The 21215-nt window shown below is 40.5% G+C and overlaps 1 protein-coding gene across 2 annotated transcripts in view; it reads left to right on the top strand.

Moving 5' to 3' along the window:
* Window positions 1–21215, top strand: part of ERBB4 (erb-b2 receptor tyrosine kinase 4) — a gene marked incomplete at both ends in the record, with an annotated part of 1087596 nt that overhangs the window by 1029139 nt on the left and 37242 nt on the right. For both annotated transcript variants that reach the window (XM_081313989.1, XM_081313990.1), the window contains 2 exons: window positions 2525–2680; window positions 3380–3455. In XM_081313989.1, the coding sequence (XP_081170115.1) occupies window positions 2525–2680; window positions 3380–3455 (232 nt within the window). The remainder of the gene's footprint in view (window positions 1–2524; window positions 2681–3379; window positions 3456–21215) is intronic.

Genomic DNA, 21215 nt, shown 5'->3' with positions numbered 1-21215 from the left:
CAACCATGTATGTATCTTAAGCCAGAACTTTTTCACTTTAGGGCATACCCACCAGATATGGTAGTAGGTACCTGGCCTTTGTTTACATTTCCAGCAATTATTCAAAGTATTTTTAAACATTTTAGCTAATCTTACTGGTGTCATATGCCATCTATAAAACATTTTATACAAGTTTTCTTTATATGACACTGCTTTAGTCAATTTAATATTTCTATCCCATAATTTTTGCCAGTCTTCCAAATCTATAGAATATCCAAAGTTTTTTGTCCATGTTATCATTGTACCTTTTACTTGTTCTTCTTCCATCTTCAAGTTTAGCAGAAATCTGTAAAGTTTCTTAATCAGGTTTTCGTCTGTTTTTAATAATATTTGATCAAATTCTGTCTGTTCTTTATAAAATCCCATTGTCTTTGCATCTTTTCTATATCTTGCTTGAATTTGTAAATATGGCCACCATGCTAAGTCAATACCTTGTAGATGTAAGTCTTGTCTGTCTTTCAATTTTCCTTCCTTATCTAGAATATCTTTGTAGGTAACGACTTTGTCATAGTTAATTAAATTTGGGTAAGCTAAAGCTTCCATTGTTGAAAGCCACTCAGGTAGTTTAATATAGATTTTCTGCTTTATTCTTTCCCATTCTAAAAGAAGTATATTCCTTATAAAGTGGTTTTGGAAGTAACTGCATATTTTACTTTTCTGATATGCTTTGTTTAGGGTAGCATTTGTTGTTTGATTCGCTGTGTCCTTTGTTCTGAAAACTTTGCATGTGAGGAATATTAAAAGTATTTTTGGTTACACCCAAAGAGGACATCAGAGCAATTTAACATTGGAACCAATTACCTTTCATTGGATTTGTTTAAGTGGAGAGGCTAGACATCTGTTGGGATTCTTTAATTTGCATTCCTACTTGATGGTCTAAAGAACCCTTTCCAACTCCCCTTGAATTCTGTGATTCAGTAACTGTAAGCTAATCAAGAATGTTTGGATTAGACCAATTCAGTATTAAGGATTTGGGGAGCTATTTTATGCTGAAGACATCAGCATATCTCTGTAGATGTAGATGTAAAAGAAGGGGATCATCACTGAATTGAGAAAGAAAAGGACCCTATAATAAATAAATAAACAGACTATGCTAACGGTTGTTAGGTAGCAATTGTTCCTCTGCTACTTGTAAAATTGGAAGAGGGATTTCCTCTTCTATCCTCTAAGTCTGATTAGCTCTAAACCTTTGGACAATCATCCAGAATAAATTGGGGAGTCGGGTGGAAGGGGAGAGGGAAAATCTGTCCAGGGGCCTTTAGTAGCGCAGTATTCTGTTTTATTTTACATACTAAAATATCACATAATATCTATGTAAAGCCAGTACCAGAAGGTGTTCTGAAGTTTGGACTGCAGTATCAACAATTCCAGGAAAATTATGGATCTCATAAATAGTGTTTAAAGGTGGTATTAGATATATTGAGAATAAAAAAAGCTAAAGCTTCGGTATGGAAAATGGCTAATATAACTTCAAGAATTAAACTAGTATTTAATAGGGCTTCATTTTTCCTGAAACACTTTTCCTGAAGGACTGGACTGTAACTCAGGGTCCTTCTGGATTTGTCCTATTTGGATAAACACTGCTGCCAGAGGTTTTTTTCCTATCAGTTCATCAGCTCTGAACTCAGTTAGGTCAAGTAGATGTGATCTCAATTTTGCATGATCTAATTACATCTGGAATTGACTATTATAATCTGTATATGGGGCTGCCTTTCAAGATGACTCAGAAATTGCTGAAAATGTGGCTCTTTGTATCTGTGTGGGCAGGTGGAGGAAATAATCAGATCACATTAAACTTGTTTTGCATAAAGGGTACTACTTGTAAATTTGCTTTGAGGTGCATTATTTAATATTAGAAATAAATTAAAACAGTTTTCATCCAGTTCACTTGACGGATCTCCTACAGCCAAGTGAATTTGCTGTTTCAAGCTCCTGGGCAATAGCACATCACAATAATCAACTAGTGGTCAGACACCAGAAAAGGGTTTTCTTCTTTCATTCTTTCTCATGAAGTCCCCTCCTAAAATATCCTGATCCAATCCATGGCTATGTTTAAGAAAATTTTAAAAGCCTATCTAATCAAACATTATATTTTGTATATTTTATTATTTCTTTAAGAGAACCAGTTGGATGTAGCAGTTAAGACAACAGACTAGAAACTGGGAATTCAGAAGTTCTAGTTCCTCTTTGGGCATAAGGCCAGCTGGGTAACTTTGGACACATCACTTTCTCTCACCAATAAGAAGGAGGCAGTGGCAAGCCACTTCTGAAAAACCTTGCCAAGAAAATGGCAGGGACTTCTCCAGGCTGAGATTGAATGGAGGAAAAGCGATTCATTAGTTAAGAACAGTAAATAAATAAACACACCTGAAAAGTGGTGGAAATGGATGAAATAAACAAATGGCTGCTTCTAAGATGTAATACATATTACATAGGTAACCATTATATAACAAACCTATTCTTTTTTTATGGTTCTGCTTGTTAGGGAATGATGTACCTGGAAGAGAGGAGACTGGTCCATCGAGATTTGGCAGCACGGAATGTCTTGGTGAAGTCTCCAAATCATGTGAAGATCACAGACTTTGGCCTGGCTAGGCTACTGGAAGGCGATGAAAAGGAATATAGTGCCGATGGTGGAAAGGCAGGTTTCTTTAAACTCATAAAATAGACCAGGGAGTTAACATCCAATATAAAATAGGAAAGTGATCGCTTTAAAAAAAATGAATGCATATTCATTGCTTTCATGAACCAAGTTTCTTTTCCCTACATTTATTTCAAAGAAAAAGATCAGGTCAAAATACAAGTAATCCTTGGTATTAATGTTTATCCACTTTCTTTTACCTGTTAATCTATAATTTATAATGTGTACCAACCAGAACTTACCTTAAAAATGTGACTTTTTGTGTTAATTTTGTTTCAGAAGCCTTGGCTGATATATATCTAAGCTCCACTAGCAGTACTTTTTGGAGACATAAAAGATTTGTTCCTTCTCCAGAGATATAATCAGTATACTATCAAAAACTCTTATGTCTGAACTCTTAGACTTGGTGAAACAGTGCATTATAGGGCAAAACCTTTTCAACCAACGTACCTCAAATGAGGTAGCTTAAAGAAAGTCCCTAAATGTTTAACAAATTTTCCAATACATTAGAGGTTCTGTCATTGTTGAAGTCATTGAGATATCAGGTAAGGAAACTGGTATCTCTAAAAGGATGACCAACGGCAATCCTTTTGAAATATGAAACTGAAAATCTTGTTTTTTACTTTGATTTGAAAGATTTAATAGGTAAATATTATGCTTGCTAACTGATTTTATTTTTCCCTGTTTCTTTCATTCTAGATGCCAATAAAGTGGATGGCTCTTGAGTGTATACATTATAGGAAATTCACACACCAGACAGATGTTTGGAGCTATGGTAAAATAAAGTCTATATTTAATTATATTATGTAAATAATAACATTTTATTTATTTGCCAAGACCTTTTTGTGATCTATTACTAGGTGATGTTTTTAAATTTTTATTCTGTATAATGTTTGTTTTATATGTTGAAAAAAATGCATTTCCAATTTCAGCTTATTGAACCCACTCTTGGGCAGTGTTTTGCTTTACTGTTTATAGGAGGAGTAACAAAATCTGGGGCGGAGTCAAAAGAGGAACAGAATATTTCTGGAAGTGATCTTGGAGATCTTCTAGTCCAGCCCCATGCTCAAGCAGGAGAACCTATACCCGAGGTGGCGAACCTATGGCTACAGGTGTCATAGGTGGCATGCAGAGCCCTCTCTATGGTCATACGCGCCATCACCCAAGTCCTAGGCCTTCAGCTGGGTTTTATAAAACCTTTTCGCTTTAGGCCTTCGCCGCCATGTACAAAAAAAAAGGTTCAATCGATCAATCAATTTCAACTTCTCCCAGGAAAAAAAAAGTTCTTGCAAACTTGGAATTGATTGATTGAACTTTTTAGTCCCACCCAGTCTGCTGTTACCACTGCAGCCATGCCCACCCAATGGGCCACACCCACCCAATTGTCCACACCCACCCAGCACCCAACAATACATAAGTGGGTTTTGGGTTGCAGTTTGGGCACTCAGTATCTAAAAGGTTCGCCATCACTGTCTTAGATGAAAGGAACATGATTTAACTTTGATTCAATCTTTATCCCCATCATCCATTTATCCATTACTCACACACCCTGCCTCAGAAAAACCTCTACATATCCATCACTCTAATTATACCACTAAACGCTAGTGGAGAATGGCCCTAATTAATTACCATTTGTCAAGAAATATCTAATTAGCAGCCTGGCCCCCATTTGTCAATGCTGCCATGATGCTTTCTTCATTTTCCATCACAATTCAGAGTTCATTACTGTCACCATGATCCCCGACTGGCTAAATGGCGATCATGTGACATGGCTAGTGGAAGAATCTGAATTCAGGTAGATACCATCTTTTCAATGAAGAAAATATTACACTTAATGTGGAAGATTCCTGGCAGGGCCTCTAGAAAAGCATGACTCAATTCACATGTGCCATATTTTCTTATATGCTTACTTCAACATTCTTTTCCTATTTTTAACTGAGTGTTGCCTGTTATTATATTGGTAGCTCTTTTTAAAGAGTAGTTTCTCTCTATTTCCTGTCAATGATCAGAATTTTTGAGGAATTATTTGGTGACTTGTTGCCATTTATCTCAGACTCATTTTCTATCCAAGAAATGCCCAATGAATTTTTAAACTGGTTTTCCCATGCTTGCTTTGCCCTTAAAATCAATTAATCAAAGTAAAAATTAATCAATTAATCAAAGTAATCCCCTTCATGGATTACTGCATTGTCGTGGCGGAGGGGCTTGCGTAATTCAATGAAGCTATGAGCTATGGCGTGCAGGGCCACCCAAGACGGACAGGTCATAGCCGAGAGTTCTGACAAAATGTGATCCACTGGAGAAGGAAATGGCAACCCACTCCAGTATCTTTGCCATGAAAACCCTATGGACAGTATCAAAAGGCAAAACGATATGACGCTGGAAGATGAGCCCCTCAGGTCGGAAGGCGTCCAATATGCTACTGGGGAAGAGCAGAGGGCTAGTACTAGTAGCGCCAGAAAGAATGAAGCGATTGGGCCAAAGCCAAAAGGACGCTCAGCTGTGGATGTGTCTGGTGGTGAAAGGAAAGTCCGATGCTGTAAAGATTTTTTCTCCATAGGAACCTGGAATGTAAGATCCATGAATCAAGGAAAGCTGGATGTGGTCAAACAAGAGATGACAAGACTGAACATCGACATCTTAGGTATCAGCGAACTAAAATGGACAGGAATGGGTGAATTTAATTCAGATGACCATCAGGTATACTACTGCGGGCAAGAATCCCTCAGAAGAAATGGAGTAGCCTTCATAGTCAATAAAAGAGTAGGAAAAGCAATACTGGGATACAATCCTCAAAATGACAGAATGATCTCAGTTCGAATCCAAGGCAAACCATTCAATATCACAGTAGTCCAAGTCTATGCCCCAACCACCAGTGCTGAAGAGGATGAAATTGACCGGTTCTATGAAGCCCTACAGCACCTTATAGAACTAACACCCAAAAATGATATCCTTATCATCATGGGGGATTGGAATGCTAAAGTAGGAAGCCAAAAGATAACTGGAATAACAGGCAAGTTTGGCCTTGGAGTACAAAATGAAGCAGGGCACAGGCTGATAGAATTTTGTCAAGAGAATACGATGGTCATAGCAAACACTCTTTTCCAACAACCCAAGAGACGGCTCTACACATGGACATCACCAGACGGTCAACACAGAAATCAGATTGACTATATGCTCTGCAGCCAAAGATGGAGAAGCTCTATACAGTCAGTAAAAACAAGACCAGGAGCTGACTGTGGCTCAGACCATGAGCTTCTCATTGCAAAGTTTAGGCTTAAACTGAAAAAAGTAGGGAAAAGCACTAGGCCACTCAGGTATGAATTAAATCATATCCCTGTTGAATATACAGTAGAGGTGACAAATAGATTTAAGGAATTAGATCTGATAGACAGAGTGCCTGAAGAACTATGGACAGAGGTTCACGACATTGTACAACAGGTAGCAAACAAAACCATCCCAAAGAAAAAGAAATGCAAGAAAGCAAAATGGCTGTCTGAGGAAGCTTTGCAAATAGCTGAGGAAAGGAGGGAAGCGAAAGGCAAGGGAGAAAAACATAGATATGCCCAATTGAATGCAGAATTCCAGAGAATAGCTAGAAGAGATAAGAATGCCTTCTTAAATGAACAGTGCAAAGAAATAGAAGAAAACAATAGAATAGGGAGGACCAGAGATCTTTTCAAGAAAATTGGAGAGATGAAGGGAACGTTTAATGCAAAAATGGGCATGATAAAGGACCAAAATGGCAGGGACCTAACAGAGGCAGAAGAGATTAAGAAGAGGTGGCAAAATTACACAGAAGAACTATACAAGAATGAGCTTAACATCCCAGATAATCACAATGAGGTGGTCACTGACCTCGAGCCAGACATCCTAGAATGTGAAGTGAAGTGGGCCTTAGAAAAGCTGAGCAACAACAAAGCTAGTGGAGGTGACAGTATTCCAGCTGAGCTATTCAAAATCTTAAAAGACAATGCAGTAAAAGTGCTACACTCAATTTGCCAGCAAATTTGGAAAACTCAACAGTGGCCACAGGATTGGAAAAGATCAGTTTACATTCCAATTCCAAAGAAAGGCAGTGCCAAAGAATGTTCAAACTATCGCACCATTGCACTCATTTCTCATGCTAGTAAAGTCATGCTTAAAATCTTACAAGCTAGACTTCAGCAGTATGTGGATCGAGAACTACCAGAAGTACAGGCAGGATTTCGAAGAGGCAGAGGAACTAGAGATCAAATTGCCAACATACGCTGGATCATGGAGAAAGCTAGGGAGTTCCAGAAAAACATCTACTTCTGCTTCATTGACTATGCTAAAGCCTTTGATTGTGTGGATCATAACAAACTGTGGCAAGTTCTTAAAGAGATGGGCGTACCAGACCATCTTATTTGTCTCTTGAGAAACCTATATGCGGGTCAAGAAACAACAGTGAGAACTGGACACGGAACCACTGATTGGTTCAAAATTGGGAAAGGAGTCTGGCAAGGCTGTATACTGTCGCCATGCCTATTTAACTTATATGCAGAGCACATCATGAGAAAGGCAGGGCTAGCTGAATCAAAAGTTGGAATTAAGATTGCCGGAAGAAATATCAACAACCTAAGATATGCAGATGATACCACTCTAATGGCAGAAAGTGAAGAAGAACTAAAGAGCCTCTTGTTGCGGGTGAAGAAGGAGAGTGCAAAACTTGGGTTGAAACTTAACATTAAGAAAACCAAGATCATGGCATCTGGCCCTCTCAATTCCTGGCAAATAGATGGGGAAGAAATGGAGGTAGTGACAGATTTTATTTTCCTGGGCTCCAAGATCACTGCAGATGGGGACTGTAGCCAAGAAATTAAAAGACGCTTGCTCCTGGGGAGGAAAGCCATGGCAAATCTAGACAGCACACTAAAAAGCAGAGACATCACCCTGTCAACAAAAGTGCGTATAGTCAAGGCTATGGTCTTCCCAGTTGCAATGTATGGCAGTGAAAGCTGGACCATAAGAAAGGCTGAGCGCCAAAGAATTGAGGCCTTTGAACTATGGTGCTGGAGAAGACTCCTACGAGTCCCTTGGAGTGCAAGGCGATCAAACCGGTCAGTCCTAGAGGAGATCAACCCTGACTGCTCTTTAGAAGGCCAGATCCTGAAGTTAAAACTCAAATGCTTGGGCCACCTAATGAGAAGGAAGGACTCACTGGAGAAGAGCCTAATGCTGGGAAAGATTGAGGGCAATAGAAGAAGGGGACGACAGAGAATGAGGTGGGTGGATGGAGTCACTGAAGCAGTAGGCGTGAGCTTAAATGGACTCCAGAAGATGGTAGAGGACAGGAAGGCGTGGAGGAACATTGTCCATAGGGTTGCGATGGGTCATACACGACTTCGCAGCTAACAACAACAACAACAACAAAAGATGTTGAGACTCTAGAAAGAGTACAGAGAACAGCAACAAAGATGATTGGAGGCTAAAACATATAAGGAACGGTTGCTGGAATTGGGTATGTCTATTTAATGAAGAGAAGGACAGGGGGGGGGAATGATAGCAGTGTTCCAATATCTCAGGGGCTGCCACAAAGAAGAGGGAGTCAAGCTATTCTCCAAAGCACATGAAGGCAAGACAAGAAGCAATGGATGGAAACTAACCAAAGAGAGAAGCAACCTAGAACTAAGGAGAAACTTCCTGACAGTTAGAACAATTAATCAATGGAACAACCTGCCTCCAGAAGCTGTGAAGTTTTAAAGAAGAGACTGGACAGCCATTTGTCTGAAATGGTATAGGGCCGTGGTGAACCTATGGTATGTGTGCCACAGGTGGCACACAGAGCCCTCTCTGTGGGCATGTGCACTGTCGCCCCAGTCCTAGGCCTACAGCTGGGTTTTATAAAACCTTTTCACTTTAGGCCTCTGATGCCATGGACAAAAAAATGGTTCAATCAATCAATCAATTTCAACTTCTCCCAGGAAAAAAAAGATCTCGCAAAGTTGGAATTGATTGATTGAATTTTTTAGTCCCACTCAGTCTGCTGTTACCACTGCAGCCACACCCACCCAATGGGCCATGCCCACCCAATTGGCCACACCCACCTGGCACCCAACGATAAATAAGTGAGTTTTGGGTTGCAGTTTGGGCACTCGGTCTCTAAAAGGTTCACCATCACTGACCTATACCATTCCAGACAAGTGACTGTCTAGTGTCTTCTTAAAAATCTCCAGTGATGGAGCATCCACAACCTGTGAAGGCAAGCTGTTCCACAGGTTAATTCTAGAAATAAACCTAGAGTCTCTACATAGCCACAAATGGATTAAGTGCACCCATTTTTAATTCTGTTGAGCCTTATCTAATGCCAATATAGTGCTAACCTTTAGTTGAGTAGATTCCTGTGCATCGGCATGATTAATAGTAAATAAGTTTACTTGGAACTTCACATGTGATTGTGGTCTTTTGTGACTGATATTAATCTGCCACTCTTTGTCCTACATTGGTTTCACAATGAATATTTTTCTTACTGAGCTCTGAATGTATAAAAATGTATAACTCTTACATTCAACATTTATATGTTTAAAATATATGAACATTGTGATGATGATGATGATGATGATGATGATGATGATGATGATGATGATGATACCATCTTATAGAAATAGAATAGTTTTATCCCATAATTAATAAATTATCACGTCACAGAATAAATAAAGGGCTGGAGGATTATGTTTTGAGCTGGAAAAACTGATTAACATGGGAATTTCACAAGTAACTATGCCTGTACAAAAAAGCTCATGTACTTCTATAAACCCATACCTATGGAATTTGGTTAATGTAATTAACCATTCTAATGTAATTAGAATGTCAAGCTAATTTTATTGGTACCTGTTGTTGGCCACTTGCACAATTACTTGACTTATTTTAGCATGCTTTATTTCCCCCTTTTGTTAGACAGAATTGAATTTTAAGAAGCTATATACACCCTGATGCAGTAATGAAAAAAAACACTTTATAATATATTACCTATAACTAGCTGAAGTCTCATCAGAGACAATTTGTTTTATCCAATGCTTTATCCAACTGTTTTCCAAAGTAGTTAATTTCATATTCTTTGTAGCTAAGAAAGCTAAATATTGTGGTTTAAATTGGTCATCTGTAAAATGCATGTTATGCCCTCTTCTATTATTTTCATTTTGCATCCTAGGTATGTTCAGTGGCAATAGTTAATTATACACTGGAAAACTGTCCAACATGAACTTTTAATCTAATCTAAAGTCTGGACTTGTAGCCTCTTCCTATTTAACTTTGCTCATAGGAAAATCCAAGTACATTGGGACTTACTATTAGGATGCCTTTATTAAATTGTGGCCTTATTCCTACCACCTCTTAAATGAGGAATAACAAATCTGTTTAGTGTTATAACATTAAATGGCTTAATAATGCATGGTTGCCACGATCCTACTTTTAATTTATTGACTATCATGTTTATTTCCTATGTGGGTTTTCAGTGTACATAGGGTTTTTTTTAATTGGCTGTAAGCCTTTTTCCTCCTTTATTAAAATACTCTTTATCAAATGTTTTGTTTGTGTGTGTGTGTGTACATGTGCACATGCATGTAATTTGTTATGAAGTTCAGAAGAGCAGAACAGTCAATAAAAGACATGTAGTCACCAGCTGATCCATGGGCATCTTCTGAGGGAAGAGGATCAAGAAAGTTAAAGTGTAATAATGCAAGTAAAATAGTGTTGGGGCTTTGATCATGACTAGCCCTCCATCCCCATGGATATACTTGAACTTTTTCATTACCTATTCTTCTAAATCCAGTTTAAAATTCACTTAAGTTTCAACTTAGTTGTCTTCATTATTTTCAGCTACGTGCTAATATTAAATGTGATTGATACGATCGTATTATATGTAGAAGCAGCCTTTCAGTTAACCAAACCTAGTCTTTTGTATCTCAATGCTGGCAGACAGTGGAATTTGGAGAATTGCAATATCACCCTGCTAGTACACTTGAAGAGAACCAATAACACTAGCCTAAACTCTTCTCATTATCCGTTCTTCTGTTCACTGTTGTTGACATTAATGAAAGTTGGTATCTTTAAAATGCTGAGCCAGCCATGGCCCATATCTACAGGAGTCATTGTGAAATGCTTAGTGATGCCCTGCTGGCATACCAATGTGTCCCTGATGAGAATGAAAATGTTGTTGGAAAGATTGCATGAAACTACGCGACTGGCCTGTAAGTAAACATGATCAATTTTAAAAGGAAATGGGCAAGGGGAGATTTGCTCTGCAGTTAGACCAGGTTCTATCATCCCAAAAATGCTTGGCAGAAGGAGGGAAAGAGAACAGAGTAAGGCTGTGCAGAGTGATGATACTCGACCGCATCCAAGAAGGAACAGGAAGAGAGGGGATGATCCAAAAATAATGTGGTAGGGCACTGATAGAAGTCAGCATCTGGCTGAGACAGAAATGAAGTGCAAAACTTTTCCATTTCAAAAGAGGAACTCGATTGGCTGTATTGAGATTTATATCCATGGCTAAAATGGGACTGGAATAGAAATGTAATTTAGTTGCATGCAGTGGGTTATGGTACTGTCTGATTAAAAATCAAAAGGAGGCCTTTATCTGGAAGATAACTTTCCTACATCAAGAAAGCACATTTTCAAACCTAATAATTAAAAGTCAAATGGAACAAACTGGGTCTTTCCCAGGTTAATAATTGGGCTGTTAATATATTTGGAGTAGCTATGTGGTATTCTACCATGGAAAAAGCTCCCCTGTTGCATTCAGTGTGTGTAAATGACATCAACCTCTTAGGTTTAGCTTGCAAATGTATGGGGGTGAAGAAGGAATATGCACATATAACATATTCACTTCTTTATCTTATTTTTGAGAGTGAAAAAGCTCTTAATTTTCTTCAGCTGTAAAAATGGATTCTGAATTTAATTTAATTTAATTAATTCAATTTAAGATAATTTCTATTTCAATTTTATTTCTGCTTCTTATTGCAAATTTCTTTGTTTCTGGTTGTTCTTTCTGTGAGTCTGATAATAGGCAGGCACAGGGACTCAGCAAAGGATTCTTGTTGGCTGAGCAATGTGTAGTCTTGCCCCAAAGACCAAAACATCCAAAGGACTGCCCGTTTATTTCAGGAAGACATAAAGCCCCAGGAAAACCTTTTTACAAAATTAGAAAGGAAAAAAAGTAAATAATGAGTTGAGCATGGCTAGAGCTGTGACTCCACAAAGGACAGTTACAGCCATTTGTCTCTGAAGCAGTAGGTGTGAGCTTAAATGGACTCCAGAAGATGGTAGAGGACAGGAAGGCCTGGAGGAACATTGTCCATAGGGTCGCGATGAGTCGGACACAACTTCGCAGCTAACAACAACAATATTTTAAATATGTAGAATACATTTTTTTCTTAATGCATAAGCATACAAGAGTCCAACCTGGACTGATATGTCAGCAATGAGAAGGTGAATCTTTATATTTTTCCCTGCCATGGACTTCATAAAATTCTTTATCCAGAGGACTTTTGAGGAGGGAAAAATTTGATGGAATGCTGACACCTGCATCCAGAAGGATTTGCAGAGCAGGTTCTCCCTTTATACAGCTGTCTCCACAAAATGGAATCTGAGAGGTACTGCAAGTTGTCTCCAGCAGAGCAGAGGGACCACGCTCCAAACATAACTAATTTCTCACTTATTATTGGAATGGAGGAATCAGTGCCTGTGGCAGCTTCATTGCCTTCTTCCATTGTTAGAAAATACAGGAACCATGAGGCTCATGGGTGGAAGCTAACTGCCAGATTATTTTGAAAGCTTTGAACCCATTTGGTAGTAGTAATTAAGGCATCAAGCTAGCAAACCAAGACACATAAGTTCTAGTCCCGTCTTGGGCACAAATCCAGTTGGATGTCCTTGGGCCAGTCACTCTCTCACAGTTCTATGAATCAGGCATGGGCAAACCACATCAGAAACCTTGCCAAGAACACTGCAGGAACTAATCCAGGAATCAAAATTGACTCCAAAGCACAAGAACATACAATTTATTTTTTAAATTATTTTTCCAACAGATGTGTGTTGAGATGCACATTTGGGAACTTTTTAAAGAGGGCACTGGAACTCATCCCAGTTCCACTTTCTTCTTAGAAATTAGGAGCCAAGCTTACTAGTGAAGGTCAGATACAGGTAGCCTATAACATTGCCTCCCCCTTCATGGATTACTGCCTTGTTGTGGCGTAATTCAATGAAGCTATGAGCTATGCCGTGCAGGGCCACCCAAGACGGAAAGGTCACAGCAGAGAGTTCTGACAAAACGTGATCCACTGGAGAAGGAAATGGCAACCCACTCCAGTATCTTTGCCATGAAAACCCTATGGACAGTATCAAAAGGCAAAACGATATGACGCTGGAAGATGAGCCCCTCAGGTCGGAAGGCGTCCAATATGCTACTGGGGAAGAGCAGAGGGCTAGTACTAGTAGCGCCAGAAAGAATGAAGCGATTGGGCCAAAGCCAAAAGGACGCTCAGCTGTGGATGTGTCTGGTGGTGAAAGGAAAGTCCGATGCTGTAAAGATTTTTTCTCCATAGGAACCTGGAATGTAAGATCCATGAATCAAGGAAAGCTGGACGTGGTCAAACAAGAAATGACAAGACTGAACATCGACATCTTAGGTATCAGTGAACTAAAATGGACAGAAATGGGTGAATTTAATTCAGATGACCATCAGGTATACTACTGAGGGCAAGAATCCCTCAGAAGAAATGGAGTAGCCTTCATAGTCAATAAAAGAGTAGGAAAAGCAATACTGGGATACAATCCTCAAAATGACAGAATGATCTCAGTTCGAATCCAAGGCAAACCATTCAATATCACAGTAGTCCAAGTCTATGCCCCAACCACCAGTGCTGAAGAGGATGAAATTGACCAGTTCTATGAAGCCCTACAGCACCTTATAGAAATAACACCAAAAAATGATGTCCTTATCATCATGCGGAATTGGAATGCTAAAGTAGGAAGCTAAAAGATAACTGGAATAACAGGGAAGTTTGGCCTTGGAGTACAAAATGAAGCAGGGCACAGGCTGATAGAATTTTGTCAAGAGAATACGATGGTCATAGCAAACACTCTTTTCCAACAACCCAAGAGACGGCTCTACACATGGACATCACCAGATGGTCAACACAGAAATCAGATTGACTATATGTTCTTCAGCCAAAGATGGAGAAGTAAAAGTATACAGTCAGTAAAAACAAGACCAAAAGCTGACTGTGGCTCAGACCATGAGCTTCTCATTGCAAAGTTTAGGCTTAAACTGAAGAAAGTAGGGAAAAGCACTAGGCCAGTCAGGTATGAATTAAATCATATCCCTGTTGAATATACAGTAGAGGTGACAAATAGATTTAAGGAATTAGATCTGATAGACAGAGTGCCTGAAGAACTATGGACAGAGGTTCGCAACATTGTAGAACAGGTAGCAACCAAAACCATCCCAAAGAAAAAGAAATGCAAGAAAGCAAAATGGCTGTCTGATGAAGCTTTGCAAATAGCTGAGGAAAGGAGGGAAGCGAAAGGCAAGGGAGAAAAAGAAAGTTACGCCCAATTGATTGCAGAATTCCAGAGAATAGCTAGAAGAGATAAGAATGCCTTCTTAAATGAACAGTGCAAAGAAATAGAAGAAAACAATAGAACAGGGAGGACCAGAGATCTTTTCAATAAAATTGGAGAGATGAAGGGAACATTTCATGCAAAAATGGGCATGATAAAGGACCAAAATGGCAGGGACCTAACAGAGGCAGAAGAGATTAAGAGGTGGCAAAATTACACAGATGAACTATACAAGAATGAGCTTAACGTCCCTGATAATCACAATGAGGTGGTCACTGACCTCGAGCCAGACATCCTAGAATGTGAAGTGAAGTGGGCCTTAGAAAAGCTGAGCAACAGCAAAGCTAGTAGAGGTGACAGTATTTCAGCTGAGCTATTCAAAATCTTAAAAGATGATGCAGTAAAAGTGCTACACTCAATTTGCCAGCAAATTTGGAAAACTCAACAGTGGCCACAGGATTGGAAAAGATCAGTTTACATTCCAATTCCAAAGAAAGGCAGTGCCAAAGAATGTTCAAACTATCGCACCATTGCACTCATTTCTCATGCTAGTAAAGTTATGCTTAAAATTCTACAAGCTAGACTACAGCAGTATGTGGATCGAGAACTACCAGAAGTACAGGAAAGATTTCGAAGAGGCAGAGGAACTAGAGATCAAATTGCCAACATATGCTGGATCATGGAGAAAGCTAGAGAGTTCCAGAAAAACATCTACTTCTGCTTCATTGACTATGCCAAAGCCTTTGATTGTGTGGATCATAACAAACTGTGGCAAGTTCTCAAAGAGATGGGCATACCAGACCATCTTATTTCTCTCTTGAGAAACCTGTACGTGGGCGAAGAAGCAACAGTGAGAACTGGACACAGAATCACTGATTGGTTCAAAATTGGGAAAGGAGTCCAGCAAGGCTGTATACTGTTGCCCTGGCTATTTAACTTATATGCAGAGCACATCATGAGAAAGGCAGGGCTAGATGAATCAAAAGTTGGAATTAAGATTGCCGGAAGAAATATCAACAACCTAAGATATGCAGATGATACCACTCTAATGGCAGAAAGTGAAGAAGAACTAAAGAGCCTATTGTTGCGGGTGAAGAAGGAGAGTGCAAAAGTTGGGTTGAAACTTAACATTAAGAAAACCAAGATCATGGCATCCAGCCCTCTAAATTCCTGACAAATAGATGGGGAAGAAATGGAGGTAGTGACAGATTTTATTTTCCTGGGCTCCATGTTCACTGCAGATGGGGACTGTAGCCAAGAAATTAAAATACTCTTGGTCCTCGGGAGGAAAGCCATGGCAAATCTAGACAGCGCACTAAAAAGCAGAGACATCACCCTGTCAACAAAAGTGCGTATAGTCAAGGCTATGGTCTTCCCAGTTGCAATGTATGGCAGTGAAAGTTGGACCATAAGAAAGGCTGAGCGCCAAAGAATTGAAGCCTTTGAACTATGGTGCTGGAGAAGACTCCTGTGAGTCCCTTGGACTGCAAGGCGATCAAACCGGTCAGTCCTAGAGGAGATCAACCCTGACTGCTCTTTAGAAGGCCAGATCCTGAAGCTAAAACTTGAATACTTTTGCCTCCTAATGAGAAGGAAGGACTCCCTGGAGAAGAGCCTAATGCTGGGAAACACTGAGGGCAAGAAAAGAAGGGGACGACAAAGAATGAGGTGGCTGGATGGAGTCACTGAAGCAGTAGGCATGAGCTTAAATCGACTCCAGAAGATGGTAGAGGAGATGTTCACAGAGATAGCCACTGACACCACCAGGTGGCAGGGTGCCCTGTCAGGATTGGCAGGGCAGTCTTTGGCGGGAAATCTGGACAATGGGATTGGATCCAAGTATACCTGGCTAGGTATATAAGAGGGGAAGTTGTCCTTTGTTTGCCAAGTCTTTGCTACATCAATAAAGAATGTAATGCTGAACCCTGTTGTCCTGCGTCATCCATCTTGGCCATGCGGTCCAGAGCCCACAATCTAACAGTGGCAACGAGGATGGGATGCTGTTTCAATCAGAGCTGAAGTCACTCTGAAGCGGGAAAGGCAGGAAAAAAATTCTGATTCCTTCCTAACAAAGCAGCATTCTAGGACCGGTGCAACATGGCTAAATTTGGAGCAACCAGTGAATTTCGTTTCAACATCGACGAGCCAGAGTGATGGGGAGTGCATCTGGGATGAGTCGAAGGGTTCCTGATGATCAACAAGATCATAGAAGATAAAATGAAAGCAGCAGCGCTTTGTTACCTAAGCGGTCAGGACATGTAAGATGTGGCCGTTGGTCTGTGCTCACCGACACCCATTGAAAACGTCTCTTATGCTGATTTAAAAAAGAAGTTGGAGGAGCATTTCATGCCAGCAAGAGCTCCAATCTATTGGTGGCATCAATTCATCCAGCGCAGCCAGCATCCGGGTGAGCCGACCTCGGAGTTCGTATCAGTGCTGAGACAGGCTGCTCGCCAGTGTAAATTTCCTGATCTTGAAGACAGGATCAGGGATCGAGTCATGTTTGGAATGAGAGACCAGCAATGCTGACAAAGGATCCTCACAAAGCCACCGATTAATCTGCGGGAGGTTTTAGACGAGGTGATGGCTTGCAAGGCAGCCAATGACTCTGGCAAACACACACATCACAATAGTAGCAGCTCAGGAGCAACCATACATCACGAGTGTGCTTCAAGCAGCAGAAGCGGCGACCTGGACAGAGAGGCAGAGGTAGATTCAGTACAGCATAGACCCGGAAAGCATCCACCATGGCAGGACAACGACGGGGGCCAGCGGAGACAATCATTAGCCAACAAGAGCACAGCGTGCACCTGCAGCTGCGAGGAACCGAGGGGAGCCAACTCATCCAACCAGAAATGTGCCAGCTGTGGGGGAAACCATCTGCGAGCGACCTGCCGGTTCAGATCTGTAAAGTGTTGTTCCTGCAGCAAGAGGGGGCACATTGCAGCCGTCTGCCGGAATTGGAGCAGAGACAGCCTGAACGAATTACAAGCTATGGCATCGAAGCTTGAAGGTACTGTTCTCCCTCGGCACAAACCCCGGCACAATCCCTCAGTCCCTGGAAAGAGCAGATGGACCATGTCTCACACGGAAGTCCATCAGCTGCTCAAACCAAAAATAACAATACAGGTCCATCTGCAAGGGGTACCTTGCATGATGGAGCTGGACTCTGCCTCTGCAGTCTCAATAATCTCCTATGAGACATTTAAAAGAATTTGCGATTGGAGTAGGCAGAGGGTTCCTTTAAAGCCCACCAGTTTACAGCTGTCAGATTTTCAGCACACGCCTATTAAAATCAGGGGAAAGGCCACCGTGTCTTTGGGGTTTAAGGACTTTCAGGGTTCCTTAGATATTTTGGTGACCGATGGGCGGAGAACTAGTTTAGTAGGGCTGGATTGGTTTGATGCCCTGGGCATTTGGTTGGGGGGAGTGAATAGCATCCAGCACAAATGTCTTGAATCCATTTGTAATGAATTTGCAGACATTTTCGATGACAGGCCGGGGAAGTACACAGGCCCTCCCATTAAATTTAAACTAAACCCGAACGTTCCACCGGTTCGTATCAAGCCCCGAAGAGTCCCATTCGCTCTCAAACATAAGATTGAGAGCGAACTGGACAAATTGGTGGAACAGGGAGTGTTAGAACCGGTGGACAGGGGAGACTAGGAAACTCCAATTGTGACTCCATTAAAGGCAAATGGAGAAATTAGAATATGTGCTGATTATAAGGCTATGGTAAACCGAGCCTTAAATCCGCATGCTTACCCTGTTCTGTCAGTCTGGCAAGTCCTCGCCGCTGTCCAAGGTGGCGCGCTCTTTGCAAAACTTGATTTGGTGCAAGCGTATCAGCAGCTGTCAGTTAATAAGGAAGTGGCTGACGCTCAAACAATAGTGACACATAGAGAAGCTTTCTGAGTTAACCGGTTACAGTTTGGTATCTCAGTAGCTCCTGGGATTTTCCAGGAAGTGATGGAGAGGACTCTGAAGGGCATTCCAGGTGTATGTCGCTATTTTGATGATGTCCTCATCTCTGGGGAATCTGAGGAGATCTTGGCTGACAGGCTGCAAGCTGTTTTAAGCAGATTTCGCTCTGCTGGGCTTAAGCTTAAAAAAAGTAAGTGCAGCATTAGTGTGGCATCCACTGAGTTCTTAGGGTTCAGGATTGATGCCAAGGGTATTCACCCCACTGACTCTAAGGTGAAAGCAATTAAGTTGGCTCCAACCCCAACAAATAAGGCTGAATTGCAAGCTTTTCTGGGGTTACTTAACTTCTATCACGTGTTTTTACCCCACAAAGCAGCAATTGCAGAACCTTTACACAGGCTGTTAGATAAGAAGACTCCATGGATCTGGACCAAGGTCCACGAACAGAGTTTTACAAATCTTAAACTACTGTTATCTAGTGATTCAACCATCACACATTTTATAGAAAATAAGCCTATCTACATCACGTGTGATGCATCCCCTTATGGAGTGGGCGCTTTGTCCATAGGCTTGCGATGGGTCGGACACGGCTTCGCAGCTAACAACAACAACGTTGCCTCAAATTACAGTATTCATCCCTTGAGTGATGGGACTGCACAGGAAATGGCATTGTCTGGAGCAATACAGAATCAAAGATCCATCAGAAAGAAGAGGCCTTTGGCAAGAGCAGAAAGGAATAAATTATAAGAAATGATTGCTTTCTTTCCCTAATGTGTTCTCATTAAAAGCTGGCAATGTTTTACCAATATGCAAACTGTCAAAACTTTTTTTTCCTGAAAAGGTAATCCCAAAGTCTGAGAAACAAAAATACATTGTAGTCAATAAGCAGGTACGTGGGCCTTTGTACTAAATTCCCAGTTGGGGGGTGGGGGTCCTATGACATGTTTGCTGAAAATGAAATAAAAAGCAAAAAGAAGTATGGCATGTCCTGGTTGCCCCCCCCCTCTCTCTCTCTCCCTCTCCCCCCCCTCTCTCTCTTTTTAGAGTAAGCTCTTCAGTATCCTTTTCCTGCCTCATCTCAAAAAGACAGGATGTTTGTTATCCCAGGTCAGCTTCTCTTCACCTGTGTGATTCTTCTGATTGTGAGAAAGAAGCCTTTTTCCTCTACTTTTCCCTTTCCTTCTCTTGCAGTATTCAATATCTTCTGCTCCACCTACACTTTCTACTCACGGCAAAAATTATCTCACAAAGGCCCCCTGGTCTTTTCTTCTTAACAGACTATCCTTTTCACACCAATGATCCATTATGGGGAGGTTCTTCCACCCTCACTCCACCTGGACTCTTTCCTGATCAGGCTTTTCCTCTCCCCACAGCTCAGCTTGCCTTTGATCTCTTCTCCTGGCTTGCATGTTGTACCTGTATCTTGAGGATGGTGTATACAGTGGAACTCAATACATCTAAGTAAAATATAGTTAACGATACTAGGGAGAGATGAATAATGAATGCGTTATATGCATTTGTACAAATCTTAGTGTGTTTGTATGTTTATGTATATGTGGCTGTGTTGCTTCCGGAAGTTGAATTTGACAGTTTGCTAGATGTGATGCTTTGTAAGATGTGCTTCCTTGCTTAATGACATATTTTAAATTATCTTTAAAATAAAGCAAAACTTTGTGGGTCTCATTTGTTCTGAATAAATGGAAATGAAGCAATGATTTCAGGTCAACTTTGTTTGCTTATTTATTTACGAAGAGACCAAAAATAGCAACTACTTCCTACTCCCTCCCTTTGGCCTCTTTAGTAATTTTCTCAGCATTCACTCACTTCAAATTATATTTTCCTTGCCTCTGATAATCCTTGTACTGCCTCCTTCTACTGTATGTGTCTCAATTTATGTTTTATAGATTTACAGAGTTTTCCGATGGCAGAATATGGGTATCCAACTTTTAAGGTTTTGAGTTAAATTGACTGGCATTTCATAGATGTTTCCAACCTTGAAAAGGGCACTCCTATCCTACATTGTGGAGTGTCCTGATGATGGACCACTGGTAATTGCAAAGCCTAGGTGAAAAGACTGATGAAGTGGAAGGGAAGAACTTCATTTTTCTTTCCCTGCTCAACTGGTCCCTCCACTCTGGCCTCTCCATCTGATAATTTGACACCACAGCCAAATGGGAGAATCTTCTTTATGAACTAATTTGTGAGCCAGCAATGTTAACTTGTACATTTATAAGGATAAGGGGAAAGATAGGAAGTTGGGATTACTTGAATGCAGAGTATCCATAGTTTTTCACATGCTTTCCTAACACAATATTGCTAGGAAGATCAGCTGTATAATGAGAAAATTATTCATGTCAGGGAGGGATATGAAGAGAAAGGAATGCAAAAGAAAGTGCTAAGGATGGGTAATAGAAGTAGAGATACTACAGGCAGTAGAGAGAAAGCAGAACTGCTTAACTCATTCTTTGCATCAGTCTTCACACAAAAAGAAATTATAGCCCAACATACCAAAAAAAACTACTGCAAAATACAAACCAGAAACAAAATTTAAAATAAGAAAGAAAATGGTAACAGAACACCTATCTGATCTAGATGAATATAAATCACCAGGACCCAACAGATTACATCCCAGAGTTCTGGCAGATATTATCTCAGAACCATTGCACCATATCTTTCAAAAATCCTAGTGCACCAGGGAAATACCTGATGATTGGAAAAGGGCTGATGTGGTTCCCATCTTCAAGAAAGGGGGGAAGAAAACAGACCCAGGAAACTACAGACCAATCAGTGTAACATCAATATCTGGGAAGATCTTGGGAAAGATAATGAAAAAACAGATCTGCAAACAACTAGAAACAAACAAAGATATAACCAACAGCTAGCATGGGTTTGTCAAAAACAATCATACCAAACCAATCTTATTTCATTCTTTGATAAAGTGACTAAATTAGTAGACCAGCAAACGCTGTGGACCTAGAATATTTAGACTTCAGTAAGGCATTTGACAAAGTAGACCACAACCTGCTGC

The sequence above is a fragment of the Vipera berus genome, assembly GCF_964194415.1.
Source record: "Vipera berus genome assembly, chromosome: 1".
Taxonomy (NCBI): domain Eukaryota; kingdom Metazoa; phylum Chordata; class Lepidosauria; order Squamata; family Viperidae; genus Vipera; species Vipera berus.
Note: the sequence above shows the minus strand (reverse complement) of the source record. Positions and strands in the feature narration are given on the sequence as shown.